This window comes from Helicoverpa armigera, chromosome 6, assembly GCF_030705265.1.
Source record: "Helicoverpa armigera isolate CAAS_96S chromosome 6, ASM3070526v1, whole genome shotgun sequence".
NCBI classification, from domain to species: domain Eukaryota; kingdom Metazoa; phylum Arthropoda; class Insecta; order Lepidoptera; family Noctuidae; genus Helicoverpa; species Helicoverpa armigera.
Window position 1 is genome coordinate 9,278,681 of NC_087125.1, and position 15,556 is coordinate 9,294,236.

Genomic DNA, 15,556 nt, shown 5'->3' on the forward strand with positions numbered 1-15,556 from the left:
CAAGGCCAGATCATATAATAATGCACCGCCTATGAGACTCAAGAGTGAACCGGCGAAACGTAAGTCATTCAACGTGAACGAAGCTGTCAGGTCTTTGGACTTAGCATTGGGAAGGTTGAAGAAGAGCAAGTTGGTGAACGGGGAGTACACTACGAGTAGAGCGCTGTTGAACCCCGGGGCGCAGGGGGCAACGGAAATGTTCATGGACATGTGTACAAGCTCGAACTTCAGCCCGGGCGCGGAGAACGCGTCGCTGATGTCGATGAACTTCTCGCACTACGAGCTGATGCGCAACGTGTCGCGCTCCAACTGCAACTCGGACGGCGCCGTGAGCGGCAACACGTGCAGCGCGCGCCTCAGCCCCGCCGACCTCAACGTGAAGGACGAGCACCTCGAGCGCTACTTCCGCAGCGTGGACATGTGGGCGCGCGGCTTCCGCGACGCCGCGCCCAGCAGCCTGCATCTCGACATACCCGAGAAGTAGGTACAGTGCGACTAATCCACACTCTATTGCTCCAAATAAAACTGCCATATGAACGATTATGTAAATTTCAAAATTTTATTTATTCAAAGAAACTTTACAATAATAACAGAATAATCTCAGAATTTTTACAAATTAAACGTACCAATCTATACAACACTGTAACTCTTAAACGAGACGATAAGATTTATAACACTGATTAACAATAACGTAGATTTTTAGATGATTTTCTAGGGCCATCGAACGGCGCGGTACTGAATACAGCACTTCAAATTCTCATTGTAAATGGATTATCTATTATATTTTTACCTGTTGATTTCTGCTCCTCATTATTCTCTAAATGCTTTTGATAGTGATTACCACGGCATAATTAATTAATACATACAACTGTTCACATAATTACATGTTTTCAGACAGCTTTTAGGCAGGCTTCACTTTACATGTCATTTTTTAACTTGTATTTAGAGGAATTAAGATTAAAGTTCCCTTTTTTACGTTAGGTTACGTTTACTGTTCTCTATGCTACGTTACTCTTCATTGTTGTTTTGAAGTGTTGTATTGAATATCGTTCGTCTTCAATCTAACCGCTAAGGGAGCATTCCGCGGCACTCTAAAGATACAAGGCGGACACTACGCTGCATCCCAACTGCACTCTACCCACACCTCTGACACCCTAACATTATGTACTCTTTTATATTGCTTAGCTAAATTGACAAATGTTTCTAATCATTTTATGTACCGTTTATATTGCTCAGTTTCATCTGTTGTGGCCCAAATGATAATCACATACAAACCTATCTAACAATAATATTCACTGTGTAGGTTGAGTGCAGTGTAGCGTTCAATGCAGGGATCCTAAGAACACAGCATTACTGATTCACATTTATACCACATCCATTGAATCTGGATAAACTAGGACGAAAATCTAAATTTATTTAGAGATTTTATCGAAGGACGTTAGACAAAAGAAATTAACAATTACGTAGCTGATCAGAGTTGGAAAAGTGAAATAATTGACATAGTCATCACATAGTTCCTACTTTCCTGCATCAAGAATAAGACGAGGTACGGAAGCTTTCGCTGTACTGGAAGACTAAGGACTAGACGCGTCGGAAGGAAGTCACGAGTGAAGCGGCGTGCAAACGATTACATCCATCATTGTGCTAGAATTTACTAACAACCCGGTAAGTATGTCGTTTCTTTTTATAAATACTATAATATGAATTTAATTGGTGTTATCCGCTGAATATTCCATAATTTAACTTATGAGAAATGGAAAGTATTCTTACTTAGCGCGAGGCGCGGGCCGCGGCCGTGGTGCGCCGGCGCAGCGCCTCGCGACTACAACTAGAGAACATTCGCTAATGAAATCAATACGTACAACATGATGTAAAATTTAAAGCACCCGGTTTCCGAACTCTCTCGTATTTTATCTAACTATAAAATCTCATATGTGTGTGATGTACACGTAGCCCGTATTATATTGTCTATGTTTAGTTTCATAATTGGAGAACAAAGCAATATTGTTTATTTTATAATGGAAGAATTTCTCAAAATATCTAAATTAACATTAACCTTATGATAATTGTTTTTAATAATTACAACGAATTCGATTTCACTAGGCCCTACGCAATGTCAGATGGAGACATTATAATTTATTTATTTAATATAATTTAATCCATTATCGTTACAATTATGCAATAGAAGAATCACAGCATCCTTAAGACCATAACGGCAATTGAAATTAATCTCATCGACGTATCGTAGGTATTTAATTAGTACAATGATTGTAAAATTTAGACCAAATTGGCAGTCTTCACAAACATGGAATGTACGATATGCGTCTATGCAGGTATCCGATAACACTTAACAATATCGGCAAACGTTTATTATCTCTATACAACAACAATGAATTATCTAGTTATGTCACAGTTACGGAAATCAACAACAATGGGTGTCGCCGCGGCCGCCGACGACCGCCGCGCGACACCCCTACCTTCCATCTTGTCTTCTATGTACATACATAGACATCACAACTTCAAACATCTTGATTCAACTTAGAGACTGCGTTACTGAAATATCTATCAGAAAGGCAAATTTTCTAGCTCAATTTATAGACTATTTTGTACAAGCTTAATACTCAAATGTCTTGAGTGGTACAGTGAAGTGATGTCCACTGACTACGAAGTTTGGGGACTGAGTGTGGCTCGGGGCGCTCTCCGGCCGACTCTTATCGACTAGGAAGATTAGGAAATGATGATGTGATGGAGCCAAAGCAGCTAAGGTTAGGGGATGATCAAGGTCACTTCATTTCTAAACATTATAAGTCACTATAAAACGCGTTTCATTCTATCAAATTACATATGATTAGAATTATTATATGTACATTGTCGCATGAGGTATTTTCAACAGCGCTATAATTTTACAAAACATAACATTTTAAATATCTGTAACGTAAACATTAATTTCAAAAGGCCTAGTAAATTTTCCCTAAATGATAAGCTCCTCATTTCGTAGTTTAAGTGTTTAACAACAATTATAATTATCGAAGTACAATATGTGACCGTTCATTCAGTGGGCCTCAATCACTTTTGTTGGCATTACATATAAAGGAGGTTCTTTACCTTCAGAAGCCACCTGAATGGAAGGTCATGTAAAGTATCATACGAAACTTATAGATTCGACGACACGTAACAAAATTGAGTGTGTATTCCAGTCAGTCAGCTATCGTTACATAAATTGAACATTTGTCATAACGGTGTAATATAAACATTATGTACAGTACAAGTGGACACTTCTATAGGAAGAGATAAAATAGAAAAGCTTGATAGTAAAGGCGCAGTAGAAAATAGTATTAAAAGCCTAATAGAACAAGCTCGGGGTTGTAGTCGTGACGACGATCTGTGGCTGTCTACCGTACCGAGTACGTAGTCACCTTACAAAAGTGTTTGATATCTATCGAGATTCATCCATGTCTACAATTTATTCCCTATCTAGGCTCTTAGGAGCTAGCAAAAGACACAGTACGATAGTTTAGCCGAATGGTGCTGAAGCTGAATCATGGATTCGATGAGGAAATATTGAATTCGAAGAAGTTATCTTACTTTCGTAGCCCGTCGTCTGGTATCTATCTATTATAAAATCAACCTAATTATTTCACTAATACTAGTGTTTTAGTAATCCAATTCATGCAACTTTATTCATCATAACAAATTTCATAAGTACTTAATACTAATCACAAGAGGTTTCGCACGGAGTGGCGGCGCGGTGTCCGCCGCCGACCGTGGGGAACACATTTGATTAAAGCACTATGTCTCATGTACATATTTACATAATTACGATAACAATAGGAGAGTGAGGCCTATCTGTCGGGCGGCGGCAGCTTGGTGTCCTCGGGGTCGAGGGAGAGGCACTCGCGGAGGTAGTCCTCCATGGAACGGTACACGTGCTCGATCACCCCTTTTAGGTCGTGACCTTCGTCGGCGTACGCCTGCCGAAAAAACACACACTTATTATTCAAATATTCGAAACCACATCAGCTTCTTTTAATTTTTACATATCAGCGCTTAGCGAGGTTCTCAGTACTGGCCTTCTGAGGCCTTCTTTATGGTTAGTACCTAAGCTGGTAAAAGAATCAGGTTACTAATTATCTTTCAATATGTTTAATGTAAAACAGACTAGTAACCTGCCATCTGATTAGACTGGAAATCGTTCTCAAGTAAGTTGGAAATAATTGCATGGTATGAATCACGTTCTACTTGGAGACAATACAATGCTGGAATAGCCAGCATTATAAAAGTTCTTTCTTCAACATAAAATATGGGCTTACCTGATATCTAAACAGCACGCCGGCATCAGTGAGCGCCCTGGCGAGCTGCAGCGCGTGCGGGTAGGGCGCGGACAGGTCGGCGAGCCCGTGCACCAGGTACAGCGCGTGCGCCGGCACGTGGTGCGCGCGCTGCGACGCGTCCGCCTCCACGTAGCCCTTGTAGTTCACTGACGGCTGGCCCAGGATGCGCTCCGTGAACGCTGCGTCTGGGAAGAAGTGTAGGAGCTTATAATGGTGGAGCAGACCTTTTGGGAACGTGTTGGACGTGCCCAAGTTCTAGTGCATCTCTAAAGTTTTAGAACCAAAGAAGTAAGATGTCTCGGGGCTCTGTGGTGGATAGTTCTGATTTTGTTCCTCGTTCTTCTTAGGTTTATACCGAGGTCCCCTTTTTGTTGCTTGCCCTGAGGCCTTAGTTAGCTAAGAAGACCCTGCTAACTCGAAGCCAGAATTAGAAAGTTGGATAGGTAGCGTTCTTAAGGCATAGCCTCAAAATCTGGTTCTAGGTCACTCAATTCAGCATTTTGTCACACTAAGCATGGTGAGTGGTCATCTGACTTCCAAAAAAACTAAGTAGCTTTTTTATCGAAATTTTGTATTATACTTTTAAAACCCTATTTACAAATATATAATTGAAAAAGACCCGTCCAGTACTCACTATAGTACAGCCAGTCAGTGATGGGCGAGACAGCAATGCCACACTTGAGGGTCGACTGCTGAGAGCCCAGCAGCATGGCGGTCACGTACCCACCGTAGCCCCAGCCCCACACTGCCACGCGCGTCACGTCCAGGAATTTGAACGTTTCTAATAAATATCTGAAATGGGATTATATGTGGTGGTTAAGAAGTGTTTAGGAAGTTGTGATGATATTTAGGGCCAAAGCAAAAATACATAGTTATTGTTAGGAGTTATCAGAGCAACGAAAAGATTTTACAGTGAACATCTTGGGGGCACAAAAATCTAACTTACTTTTTAATTATTTAGAATCAAAGTACGCTAAATTTTCCATTCCAGGAAAGATTTGGCTAGGTTCTAGCTTGTTTACGTTGAATATATGCAGAATCAGCTAGGTATACAGAACAGAACCTTTGATCCTGAGGTACATAATATGGTTCAACAAAATTTGGTGGCCTTCCTAACATCTAAAGTTTGGACCTCTCCTAAAATCCGATGTTTCGCTTTTCAACCATATTAACTCTCCAAAATTATCTTTCCACAAAGTTTTTTCTATCTTAACATACCTAATAACAGCCAACTGGTCAGCGACCTCCACCCCTCCGAGGCGGCCTCGCAGCAGGGCTCTGGGCAGTCCCCTGGCGCCTGCCACGTCCAACTTGTCGTCCACCACGTCGTTGCGGGACGACATGTACGAGCCCCAGTCTACAAGGAACTCCTCAGCTTATAGAAGCTCACTGTACCTAATAACAGCCAACTGGTCAGCGACCTCCACCCCTCCCAGGCGGCCGCGCAGCAGCGCTCTGGGCAGTCCCCTGGCGCCCGCCACGACCAACTTGACGTACACCACGTCGTTGCGGGACGACATGTACGAGCCCCAGTCTACAAGGAACTCCTCAGCTAATAGAAGCTTACTGTACCTAATAACAGCCAACTGGTCAGCGACTTCCACCCCTCCCAGGCGGCCGCGCAGCAGCGCTCTGGGCAGTCCCCTGGCGCCCGCCACGTCCAACTTGACGTACACCACGTCGTTGCGGGACGACATGTACGAGCCCCAGTCTACAAGGAACTCCTCAGTCACTTGCTGGCTGCCCGGCCTGCCGTCGCTGGAAGGATAAAGAGGACTTTTAACATTTTTGAAGAGCGGAAACGTCTTCACAGTAAAAGTTTCGGTAGGTTTAATACCCCTGGGAACTGAACCCTTGAATTGAACCGAAAATTGAAATCTGGATAGTTTTTTCGGACACCAAAATATACTAATGTAGATATATGTATTTTAGGATTTTTTAGTCTTTTGATAAAATACCGCATAGGTACCAGAATAAGCGACACAATTAATTTGAAAGATCTAAGATCTTTCAAATTAACAAGTTGTGAAGTAAGTATGCCAAATTGGCTCAAAAATCATAAATAATGCAATTGGACTTATGTAGCGGCCAAGTAGCAAGTTGCAAAGGCATTTGGCAAGAATTGTTAATTACCAAGGCACAAGAAACAGCACAACAAGTTTGTGCCAAAACTGCATTTAGTTTGGTAAGTATAATTTGGAATTTATGAGCTGCTAAGCTGCAACTCGTACCTTTTTGGTGTTCTAGCAAAGCGATGCCAATATTTTGAACGAAATTATTCGTATTCACAAGAATTTAGGTATTATATGCCCAATATGGTGTGTCTGTGTAACCCCCTTTTTTGTTAATTCTTCGTACAAACGAGGTACAATAGTGAGGTATGATGGCAGATTTATTTTTATGTAAAGCTCCTACCGAAGCTACAATATTTGCGTACCCAATTTTATCATGGTTCATTACGGTCTTTTCAAAATTCAACAAAGGCACAAAATCTCTAGAGTTTAGTTGAATACTTACACATGAACGAGCACAGGGAAGGCAGCGTCTCTTAGCTCCTCCCTCCAGGACGGCGGCAGTAGGAGCTGCACTCGCGCCTTGGAGCCGCTGCCCAGCGCCACCTCGAAGGACCGCCGCGTCGGCAGCGCTAATTCACGTAGTCGTACTGATCTGAAACATTATTATGCCTATTAATTATTACCTATCTTTTATAACAGTAGACAAATTGAATAAAGGTTTAATGCCTTCAGTTATATGTAAATATACTAAAAAAGAGTGTGTAGGTAAAACTCTGCAAGCAAACGGTTCAAGCGCCTGCATTTTACTTAAGTAGATCCTTTCCAGAAGATTGCTAAGTGCAGATTACAGATTATATCCTTGACTTACATTTAGGTCTATTTACTAAACTTGAACATGGTAACTCACCTATAAGGCCTCGTGTCATATAATATTCTCTCTAGCTTATGAGTCCTAGCGTCGTGCAGTCCAGCAAGCGGCGGGCCGGGTCCCCCGCACTCGAGCACGTAGTGCGTGATACCCAGCCTCGGCCGCGCCGGCGAGAAGGTGGCGCGCCAGAAGGAACAGTTGGCGTAGTGCAGCCGCGCCGGCCACACCGCCAGCTCGCACGTCAGGCACCGCGGCTCCTCGCGCTCCGCCCGCGCCTTCACCGAGTTACTGCCGCCGCCGTAGCTCGGGTCTCTAACTACGTACACCTGTCTCTGACCAGGCCTGTCTGCACTGCCTATTCATAACAAACTCACATCAAATCTCGACACACACAGAAGATTATAGAGATACTCTAGGACCGGATCACAACCACACGCAATGCCCTCAACCAAAATGACGATGAGCAGGGGATATTCCTGTGGTTAGTAACTGACATGACGAGGACAGTGGGTTAGTAAACTGGCTATTTGAAAACTGAACTATTTGAAAAGTAACACTCAACTGCACTCAATCGAAATACTTAATTTGATTTGCTCCCTTCACCAAATCTGGATGCAGTCTATGTATTGGTAACGTTTCTTTGTCTAAACCTTTAAATCAAAAAAGAGTATTTGTAGAGCTGCTTTAAGATTGTACAAGATTAAATATGTGATGTGTTTACCTAAATAATAAACTAAATGGTTCTCCTGGTCCCATGCCAGGATCTCGGCGACTTCGACCTTCCCGTGCGAGAGCACCGCCATGCGCTGGCGCAGCACGTCCACGTGTTTGATGTGCGTGTAGTACTGGCCTCCCCCCTCCTGCACCGCGGCTAGAAGGAGGAACGCACTCCCGTCCTCTGAGTACACCGGCTGTTGGTGCACCTCTAACCATGGCTCTTCTGTCGCTTTTTCTGAATGAGTCTGGAATGTGAAGGATGAATTTAAGAAACTGTAAAACGTTACTTTGTTGAACAAAGTATATACGTTGAAGTATTACCTCCGTGCAAGTCCAATTTGGAGCATAACAACTGCTATAAACTGTAAGGTTTTGCGCTCGATTCATCCACACTACACCTACATGAGAATTGTCTTTGCCCACCCACTGGGCTGATATGAGATAATATTCCCTGGAAAACATAAATCTTTTTGAAACTTTCTAACGTATTTCAATAATCACAGTAATTAGAGGAAAATAATACATACATTCCATCTAACGTACTTGGAGGCCTCACTTCCCATCTCGGCGGTGAGGTCGCGTTTTGAACACTTACTATCCATAACTTTACCTTTGGTATCGAACTGCCAGGCTGGAACAATTAAAAATTATTAATCTTGAGAAATTGCCTCAGCGTTTTTTCATAAGTAAACAATCATATTTCCAATAGGAACCAGAGAACCCTAAAGTTTCAACACTTTCAAGTCATGGGAGATGGCAGTTGCTCATTAGTTTTTACGTACCGTGGGATATCTGACAGTGACTTGGTCGGGGAAGACAATGTGCGCCGAGGCGTTGTTGGTGGGCAGCTGCAGAAAGCCGGCCCGCGCCGCGCCCGCGCCGCCGATGCTGTCGGCGATGCGAGGCATGCGCAGCTCGGAGACCGCGCGGTCGTCGTACTGCACGTACAGCACCAGTGTCCCGTCCGCGGAGCCCCATGTCGCCGATGGCGTTTTCGTCACCTCCTCTGTTTTGTTGCCAGAAAAAGTATTGTAAAGTAAATCCCACCAAAAACATTAAATGTAAAAAAAAAGCCAAGCCTCTACGCAATTCTTCCACCGTAAAAAGTTGTGAGATCGCATAGAAGCCAAGTCCTGTTCAACTTTATTTGTAATAATAAATCAATATTTTGTGACTATATCAATAGTTTTGTTCACATTACAATAATATTGTCTTGGCCATGAGCACAATAAACTATAAATATATATAATACAGCATATCTGGAAGAGGTGAAAGTCAAACATGAAGTTTAATATCACAGAATTAAATACTTTTAGTTTATTGTTATTAAATGACCGACAGTCAGAATCATCCAACATCAATGAACTGCACATGTACTATGGCACATGTTTAGTCTATCGTGATCTCAAATTCCAATCAGTCCATAATCAGTCCAATCGTAAAATCATGTCCATATATAAATTTATCAATCCAACGGTATTTACACGGCTGGCAGGAGCTGGATGCGAGAAGCCGAAAATCGATCTCAGTGGCGTGCACTTGGAGAGGCCTATGTCCAGCAGTGGACTGCGATAGGCTGATGATGATGGATGGATGGTATTTACACGGGGATACACAAGGAGCGACTTTTAACTTGTGCTCATGGCCAAGACAATATTATTGAAATGTGAACAAAACTATTGATATAGTCACAAAATATTAATTTATGATTACAAATAAAGTTGAACAGGACTTGGCTTCTATGCGATCTCACAACTTTTTACGGTGGAAGAATTGCGTAGAGGCTTGGCTTTTTTTTTACATTTAATGTTTTTGGTGGGATCTAATTTATTTTTTGTAGGTCTCTTTCTTTTCTAAGTATATAACAAATTAAATTAGCTTACATGCAACTTACTAAATATATTACAAACTAAATATGTTCACCTAAAGTAGCACGAAAAATGCATTTTTTTAAAATAAAGTAAAAACTTTTCGAAATCGTCGAATTTTCGAATCGAATATCTTTTAGAATCAAAGGGGTTTATTTCAGAGATAGATGGCACTATCACATGAAATTATTTGTTTTTTTTAAGTACTACTTATACTGAGCTATATAACGAAACCATAGCGCGATTTAGACCAGGACAACGCCATCTATGATCGAGCATGGAGTATTTATCGCACTGCATTTATATAAAAGATTTTATCATCATTTAACCTAGCTTTTTTATTCATATGTATTTAATTCATACTTAATATATAATAACAATATACCACACTATGTAACAATAAAACAAATAGTAACATTTTGTACATAAGTAAATAACAAAGTTATCAATGCAGTCAAAATTCATACACAATGTTCTTGAAAAACCGCAAATATAAATTTGTTTCCTATTTTTTTATTAATTTTTAAGGTTTTTATAATTTTCCCTTTATATGTAGCTAATAACCTGTCTTGGTGCCAAATTTGAAGGTTCTCAGTTTGCTAGAAGTACCTTAGACTTTTGATGATCGGTCAGTGAGTGAGTCAGTGACAAAATGGTGTAACTTTGATCGCTCATAACTCGTAAACTATTTATTCAAATGTCTTGTAATTTTGAGACTGAGCTTGTTCTAATACTTACTCTTGGTCATCAAAAATCTAAACTCCTAGCTTTGTTCACATGGAAGATACAGGGGGCTGAAATAGCCGCGAAACGCTTCGAGAAAAGATGGTACGGCCGTGCCCGCTTTGCTCGAGTCTTGGCTGGGGCACTGCCGTGCCCTCAGATGAAGCCAAAAAGTAAAAAAAGTATTGTAAAGTAATTTAATTGCAGCCGTAAGTTATAAAATGTTACCTTAAAATATTGTATGCCATTATGGTGGGTTATAGCTGTGTACATATTTGGAACCATGTAACAACTCATTATTTACCTAAGTACCACAATAAAGGATATTTGTATTTAAAGCTGTCTTATCGTCAGTTGCGGAAAGATCCATTGAAATTAAAGCTACATTAAATCTATTGCCGAAGCTTTAACTTTCTTTAAAAGATCTTTCTGCAACTTATAGTCTGTGTATAAATAAGGGCATATACCTATGTATATTTTTTGTCATTTACATTGCATAGTCTTATGTTAAGCTTTAGTAAGTATAGTCTATTCTTTTTTGGACGAGATTAGAACCTACATTGCGAAGTATTTTGGGACACTCCAATATTAATTTTCACTCCCAAAAATAAGCCTTTATTGGAGGCTCGCGTACCTTGATAGAGAAAATCGGACACGCCATTGTAGACTCCTCCAGGCGAGGCGTCGGTGGTGAGCCGCAGCAGAGGCGCTCGGCGGGCGGGCGGGCCGGGCCTGGCCAGCACCTCGTTGTCGGCCGCCAACAGCAGCGAGCCGTCACCGCCCAGCCACGCCGCGTGCTGCCACTCCCAGCTGCGCTGACCCTCGCCGAACAACGGGATGTGGTGGCTGGGGGAACGGCAAACGTGGTTAAGACTGGAGAGAAGCTCAATAGCCTTGTCGAAAGTTAGAAAAGGGTCTTTTGGAATAATAATAAGGTTTCATTTAAGTGATGGTTCTGAAGTAACGAAGTTTTTGTTAATGAAATGAACTAATCATTATCTTCACCTCGGTAAAACTTTGCATTAGTAAACTCCAAGATAGCTCTAAGTATAAATTATTCAATGCTAACAGTCTCGCCACTCTATTTAATAGTTAGGAACGTAATAAAGTAAGAGGAGTCTGATTGCCACTGCATTTTCTGCAAGAACTAATTAATCTATTCGGAATTCCGGCTTCCTACAATAGGTACGATTTACCTTGGAATTTATAATTGTTCTTAGTAATTAATTTGTCTGCAACCGATGGAAATATCTACAGTATATTTTCTAATGAGAGTTATTAATTAAACTCACGTTTCACACACTATCTACGTTTCCAGATAAAATAAAAATATTGGATAAGTAACGGATATAATTTTTCTCTCTATTGTAATCCAAGTGTGTTCAAAGTTACAAAGATCCCATACCGCTTACAATAAATGGTTTCATACGGATTCGAAAGCACACAAAGGAAACGATCCGAAAATAGAGGGGCGAACGTCGTTACGATATGAGTTCCCGCAAGGTACCTCGGCAACAAGTGGCTTGTTTGGCAAAAAATAATCTCAACATATTCCTACTTCGTAACAAGAACTAGTTTAAAGTTCAAACTTAAAAGTGTATCTGAATTTCTCAGCGCTGCAGTAAGTTTCCGAGACGGTCATTGGAAGCCGTAAAGTATTACCTCCCCCTACCCAAATGCTGCCTTCCCCTACCGCATTAAAATTCCTCTCGCAAATTTTGAAATAAATTGGAAATCGCATTCACGTACCTATCGTCAAATCGATTTCTTCACCCGCGAGACGACCGGGGAAAGAAAATTCGCAAAAGAGATATGATTTTAAAAGAGAAAACAAACTGAGGAGAAACGAGTCTCTTTAATATCGGCTTTTTAAAGTTGCCTGCGGATACGCTTTTAAAACTTTTTTGAGGTAATGTTCCATGAAATATCAGTTTTAAATTGTTTTCAATGTTCAGTCTTGTCATTTAACTAATTACTTATATTTCTTGAATAACTAAATGGTCAATAATGAAAATAATAGTGTATCAACATAATGAAATTAGACATAAGTAGTTATACTTAATTTGTTTGATTAATGTTCTACAGATCTAATTCATGTATTCACTGCCAGCAAGAAATATTATAGACACCTTAGAAATTCCAGTCGAAACAGATGAATGTGCAGAGGAAACAAATTGAGATCGTGCAGATATTTTATATTCTAGCAGGGAGACGAAGGTATGCACTGCGCGTCTCTCACATTTGTTATACTTTACACAGCACGCCGCTATTTATGCAATAGCTCAGCGAATAATATTCAGCCAAAAATTCAATGTGCATGTCAAATTGAAGGACTGGACGTCCTCTGATATGCCAAACAAAACGCCACTCCTAGGTGCGCTGACTGAAAACCAATTGGGGACGCGAAATTTAATTTTCAGTCGGAAATTTAATTATAGGAACTTCGGGGCGCCTTTAACTGTGATGCTTATGACATTCTAACATCAAATATCAAAAGGCACTCACTCATTTGTGACGTCATAAACGGTGTAGTGCGCAGTAAACGTCCGTCGGTAAACCTGCAAAGTAATCAAAGTTAAGAAACAATGTCCAAACGAGGTGCTGACATGGTAACATTCTGTCGTTTATGGAATAAAAAATGTATTTACCTCTTTGATATTGTGTTGAAAGAGCACGTAGCGCAAGTTCGGAGAGCACTGGTAGCCTCGCACATTTAGCTGCCTCTGTGATCAAATTGTAAAGTTCGTTTAATTAATTAACTTCGGAACTACTAAAACGTATTAAAGTAAAAAGGATGCATTGTTTTAAGTAACACAAAAGTCGGAGTGGAGTCTGTGAAAAACCTCTTAGGGTTAGCGTAAAATATACTTTGCGGACGAGGGGTGAGTTGCGGTCACGCGGCCATAGTGCGGTCCGAGCGAAGCTTTCAGCAGCGAGTGTTGATGTAATAATAGAGCGTGCGGGACGCGCACTGACTCCGTAAGTGCCCGACACGGTAAAGGTCGAGCACACACTCAACTGAATAGCTGAACTGACAAATTCTGCCTTTATACTTCAGTAATATTCGTAAATGTCTTCATTTCTTCATAATGCGAAATATCCTCTTTAAAGTCGGCGGCATACTCAAATTTTCATTCCCCAAAGCCCGCTACCCGCAGCATAATAACGCCATTATGGAGAATCGGGGATGTCGCCATAAATTTTACAGTAAAGAGCATCGAAGTAATACCGTCCGTACTTACAGAACTTGGAGTACTAACATGAGAACAGAGGTGTGAATAAAAATTTTATGTCTTGTTCCTTGAAGTGCTAGACTATTTGGACAAAGAACTGTAATGGTATACATATTCATGGGGTATAAAATGTAACTTACTAATGTGTGATTGGTGACGAGAACAGAGAGCGTGTTGTTGAAGGTATCGAGCGCCAGCAAGCCGCCGTCGTCGGCCTGGTACACGAGCTGGTGCGAGCTCACCCACGTGGTCGGCAGCCGCTCGCCCGTCAGGTCCCCGTGCAGGAACTCGTCCAGGCGCATGCGACGACCCGACCAGTACAGTAACTCGTCCACATACCTGAGCCACACATTTACAATGTTAAATTGAATTGTCTCTTACTTTTCAGTTTTAAACCGTAGACAATGAAAGAGTTAACTTTATATTCAAAGAAACTTCTCTTATCAAAGTTAGCCTCGTCAAGTTGCGCATACTTAAGTCATTTATTATAACAAAGTATTTCTCAAGAAATGATAAAGTAGAACATGAACAATAAAAGACGGTCAGGGCACTCACCCCAATAGATAAATAGCTGTGACTATACCAGCTATGACAAAACTGATGACCATCAAAGAAAATATGATGCTCCGCCAGTTGTGGCCATCTCCTTGGTATAAGTCCTGGAAAAAGAAATCGTTTAAAGAATCGTCGAAGAGGGTGGCGGAGGTGCGGCAAAGTGAAATGACATTCGTCAACAATCTCGAACGTCGCTAAAAATAGATGAAGAAATGGGAATTTGATTTATGACGCCGGAAGGTGTCGGGTTCAATGACGCGATATTACGACGGTTCCGCCGACGAAGGCTGTATAACTTCGATTGCCCTTTTGAACGTTGAATATTGTTTTTCATGAATTCTACATTTTAAAGTTCTTGGATTTATTTCCTTTCTAGATTTTAAAATCTATTAAAATTTAAAGTTGTGAAGTATGGCGTCCAAAGAAAACGGTAAAAAATACAAAATCATGGTTTGAAGATAAAAATAAAACCATTCCTTTTAAACGCAATATTTAAATAAACATATTCATGTGAAGTAATAAAATTATAAATGCGAATAATATTATAAATGCGAAAGTAACTCTGTCTGTCTGTTACGCTTTCACGTCTAAACCACTGAACTGATTTTAATGAAGTTTGGTACAGAGATAGAGTTGAGAAAGAACATAGGATAGTTTTTATCCTGGAATTTTGAAGGGAACTCCCCTTGGAAACGCGATATAACCGAACTCGACGCGGGCGGAAGCTAGTATATTAGAAGTATATATTCCTCTGATGATTTATGGAAAAAGGCAGTTGGTCAAGTGTGTAATTATTTAAGAGTGAAAGTCACCTCTTCCTTGGCGGACTTGGGGTCGGCGACTTGCAGGGTCTCGTCGGGCGGGAGGCGCCAGGAGCCGCCGCCGCCGCCGCCGCCCGAGCGGTCCGTGTGGCCGGTGGCGTGCATGCGCCGGCGCCGACGCGCGCGCACCCGCCACCGCGCCGCGCTACGCCGCCGCGCCCGCCGCGCGCTCCGGCCCGCCTGCGCGCGCGCCGCCTGCCGCTCCGCTGCGCCGCGTGCGCGGAATCCGCCCCATCACTGTAGACAAGGCAATAGATGTTGTTATGGTACTTATATGTTTCAATGCTTTCCATATATGTACGTGAGTTACTATGTGAAAATACTGCAGTGTAAACTACTAATTATCTTAAATGCAATTGTACCCGAGCGGAATCCAACTGAATATTCGGAATTTCGTTCAGCAAGTCGAAATAAAGTGGCATTTA

At 41.4% G+C, this 15,556-nt stretch overlaps 1 protein-coding gene across 4 annotated transcripts in view; it reads right to left on the minus strand.

The window, feature by feature from the left end:
- Positions 1-533: 533 nt before the first annotated feature.
- Positions 534-15,556, minus strand: part of LOC110371064 (inactive dipeptidyl peptidase 10) — a 108,040-nt gene continuing 93,017 nt past the window's right edge. For 3 of the 4 annotated variants that reach the window (XM_064035168.1, XM_064035166.1, XM_064035167.1), the window contains 13 exons: positions 15,123-15,368; positions 14,311-14,414; positions 13,896-14,094; positions 13,171-13,245; positions 13,028-13,080; positions 11,157-11,368; positions 8,714-8,937; positions 8,459-8,562; positions 8,253-8,397; positions 7,936-8,176; positions 7,254-7,569; positions 6,849-6,998; positions 5,693-6,089 (listed from right to left, as the gene is read on the minus strand). In XM_064035168.1, the coding sequence (XP_063891238.1) occupies positions 5,708-6,089; positions 6,849-6,998; positions 7,254-7,569; positions 7,936-8,176; positions 8,253-8,397; positions 8,459-8,562; positions 8,714-8,937; positions 11,157-11,368; positions 13,028-13,080; positions 13,171-13,245; positions 13,896-14,094; positions 14,311-14,414; positions 15,123-15,236 (2,319 nt within the window). In that variant the 5' untranslated portion in view covers positions 15,237-15,368 and the 3' untranslated portion in view covers positions 5,693-5,707. Of the gene's footprint in view, positions 3,972-4,310; positions 4,517-4,965; positions 5,124-5,692; positions 6,090-6,848; positions 6,999-7,253; positions 7,570-7,935; positions 8,177-8,252; positions 8,398-8,458; positions 8,563-8,713; positions 8,938-11,156; positions 11,369-13,027; positions 13,081-13,170; positions 13,246-13,895; positions 14,095-14,310; positions 14,415-15,122; positions 15,369-15,556 lie in introns of those variants that run through there. The other variant, XM_064035169.1, reaches the window with a different exon arrangement.